Here is a 3,541-nt window from a genome sequence, read left to right as displayed (position 1 = left end):
ACCTTTAAATCTTTCTTCCTGTTATTCCTTTTGTATGAAACAGACTTCTCCTTCAGTTTTCGCTGCCAAATTCCAAATTTTTAAGAGGTTTTAGCTTAAATTTTATCTATTTCATGACAGCTTATCTCACCATTCTGGCATAATTTCTTTCATCTTACTCTAATATTTGTTATATTAATGTATCATTTGCATTTGTTTGTTTTAGACTTAATATTTTTATTTTTTAACATGTGTATCTTATCTACCAAATCATGATAGGATCCACAACATACCTTTTTTTTTTCATACTTTACTTTCCATAGCCATCACAGATGTTAAATATTAGTCAACTGATTATTAATAGTTTCATTAAACTAAATTGACTTTTAATTGAAATCTTATATATTTTTTTGTCTATATACTAGATATAATGCAACAACTGTTATATTTTTCTGATTTTCTTTTACTTAGGTAACAGGAGAGTGGCTATATGGCTCACACAAATCAATCGGTGGTATCTGAGTTTGTGCTTCTGGGACTGTCTAACTCTTGGGAACTTCAGCTTTTCTTTTTTGCCATCTTCTCTTTAGTGTATGTGACATCAGTACTGGGCAACATCATGATTATTGTCATAATTTCCTCTGACTCACATTTGAACTCTCCTATGTACTTCCTACTCAGTAACCTTTCTTTTATTGATATCTGCCAATCTAATTTTGCCACCCCCAAGATGCTTGTGGACTTCTTTGTTGAGCATAAGACTATCTCCTTTGAGGGCTGCATGGCCCAGATATTCCTTCTTCACAGTTTTGTTGGGAGTGAGATGATGTTGCTTGTAGCTATGGCATATGACAGATTTATAGCCATCTGTAAGCCCCTACATTATAGCACAATTATGAATTGGAGACTATGTATAATTTTCGTATTTATTTCCTGGGCTGTGGGTATTCTTCATTCTGTGAGTCACTTGGCTTTTACAGTGGATTTGCCATTCTGTGGCCCCAATGAGGTAGATAGCTTCTTTTGTGACCTTCCCCTAGTGATAGAGCTGGCTTGTATGGATACTTATGAAATGGAAATTATGACCCTAACTAACAGTGGCCTGATATCATTGGGCTGTTTTCTGGCTTTAATTATTTCCTACACCATCATTTTGATCACTGTTCGTCGCCGGTCCTCCAGTGGGTCATCCAAGGCACTTTCTACATTAACTGCTCACATCACAGTGGTGATTCTTTTCTTTGGGCCTTGCATTTACTTCTATATATGGCCTTTTAGCAGACTTTCTGTGGATAAGTTCCTTTCTGTGTTCTACACTGTTTGTACACCCCTGTTGAATCCCATCATCTACTCTCTAAGGAATGAAGATGTTAAATCAGCCATGCGAAAGCTGAGAAACCGTCATGTGAACTCCTGGAAAAACTAGGGATAACCATGAAGGAACATAATCCTGAATGGGAATGAAGAGACTCTACTGGATCACAGCATCATGCCAATTATCTTTGCTAATGATATGGGTTACTGAATTATGGAATTGGAGTTTTGTACTAAGTGCAAGGGTATTGCATAAAATCAGTTCCTGGTTTAATACTGAATATAATTTTAACCCATTTGCCATTGCTTATGATTCTAAAGTATAAATTATCTTGAAAATATTTGGTAATCCTTTTAAATATTTATAAACTTAGAGACTCTAATCTACATAAAATGCTATTCATGTTACTAAACTTATGATTCTCTTCAACCCGAACACATGACATTTTTATAGCTTGCAAACAAAATTATAAGCAAACTGAGCTTCTGATACCTTCAACTTATTAATAGCATTTTTCCATATATTGACATAGTAGAAAGAAATGTGTTTTACAACACAGATTTAACCTCATTAATGTATGTTTGTTAGTTTATATTTTCTTTCCATACTGAATATTTTGGTTATTCATAATTTGGTTGTATAGACAGTTGATTCCTGAACAACATGGGTTTGAAGTGTATGGGCCCAATCATATGTTAATTTTTAAAAATAAATACAGTATAATACTGTAAATTTATTTTTTATGATTTTCTTAATAACACTTTCTTTTCTTAAACTTACTTTATTGTAAGAATACAGCACATAATATGTATAACATATAAAATATGTGCTAACTGACTGTTCCTGTTACAGGTAAGTCTTCCAATCAAACTTAGGAGTTCAGTTTTGAGGGAGTCAAAAGTTATACCTGGATTTTCAACTATGCATGGGGTTGGTGCCTCATAATACCCACATTGCTCAAGGATCAACTGTATTTGGTTGTTTATAATTTTACCTATCTAGTAATAGGTTACAGTAACATTTTTCTATTTTCCTTTAGATTGTTTAATATGCATTTATACTCATTACAAACCTTTTTCTAGATATTTAGTATATCAGTAGCATATGCAGACCTTCCTCAAAGTATAATGAATTTACATCCTGACAAACCCATTGTAAGCTGAAAATGCATTTAATACACCCAACCTGTTGAACATAATAACTTAGCTTAGGCTACCTTAAATGTGCTTAGAACACTTACATAAGCCTACAACTGGGCAAAATCATCTAATACAAAGTTTATTTCATTAATAAAATATTCAATATTTCATATAATTTCTCAAATACTGTACCAAAAGTGACAAACAGAATGCTTGTATGGGTACAAAATGGTGGTAAGTATATTGTTTGTTTACCGGCATGATCATGTGGCTAACTAGGAGCCGTGGATGCCAGGATCATGAGAAAGTATCATACCAGAACATGATCAAAACTCAAAATTCAAAGTACAGTTTCTGTTGAATGTTTATTGCTTTCACATCATTGTAAAGTAAAAAAAAATTGATAGGTCAAATCATCATAAGTTGGGGACTGTCTGTATATTCATTTTCCAAGTTTACTTATTTTCAAGTAGAATAAATTGATTATAATGAATTCTTCATTATTCACAGAAAAGGTTTAAAAGTTCCATATGTACTTAAAATATGCCAATGTACAAAGTGACAAAATTATTTGATGACCAACTCTGAAATCTATCCTTTCCTATTTCTTAGAAAGCAGAAATGGAAACGTGAGATTCATGCTCATCATATAGCAAAGTTAAAAAAATCTATTATTATTGTTTCATTTGCTAGCCAAAGATTTTCTTATGTGCCTCTCTCTGTGATTTGCATTATGAAAAAGGCCTTGTAACATAAAGATTAAATGTATTCTAACAATGAAGAAAAAAACAGCCATTTAACAGAAAACAGAAGGCTTGCAACTGTCATCATTCTGGATTCAGTATTTTAATTATAAGACATTAAAGTTAGTGGATATATGCATAGAAATTAACTCTGCATGCTAAATCCTAGTGCAAGCTGTTTTTTAGATATAGACACATAACCTTTTAGAACCATATTAATACTTATTAGCTAAGGTTTCTTAGAACTTCAGACTTACTGGTTCATTTGTCCAATGTCAAACATGATAATGATCTTTTAAACTTGACTACTTTTTATATATTTTTATACATTGCCAAAAACTTTTAAAATATGCAATAAATATTAA

The 3,541-nt window shown here is 32.1% G+C and overlaps 1 protein-coding gene across 1 annotated transcript; it reads left to right on the top strand.

Moving 5' to 3' along the window:
* Nucleotides 1-469: 469 nt before the first annotated feature.
* On the top strand, nt 470-1,405 carry LOC125168288 (olfactory receptor 4K1). Its single transcript, XM_047863301.1, has one exon. The coding sequence runs from the start codon at nt 470-472 to the stop codon at nt 1,403-1,405; it is 936 nt and encodes a 311-aa protein (XP_047719257.1).
* The last annotated feature ends 2,136 nt before the right edge of the window (nt 1,406-3,541 follow it).

The sequence above is a fragment of the Prionailurus viverrinus genome, chromosome B3 (assembly GCF_022837055.1).
Source record: "Prionailurus viverrinus isolate Anna chromosome B3, UM_Priviv_1.0, whole genome shotgun sequence".
NCBI lineage: Eukaryota > Metazoa > Chordata > Mammalia > Carnivora > Felidae > Prionailurus > Prionailurus viverrinus.
The sequence above is the reverse complement of the archived record's forward strand: the minus strand, read 5'-3'. Positions and strand labels throughout refer to the sequence as shown.

Coding starts and splice junctions, on each gene's coding strand:
- LOC125168288 (XM_047863301.1), top strand. CDS start 470: ATGGCTCACACAAATCAATCGGTGGTATCTGAGTTTGTGCTTCTGGGA.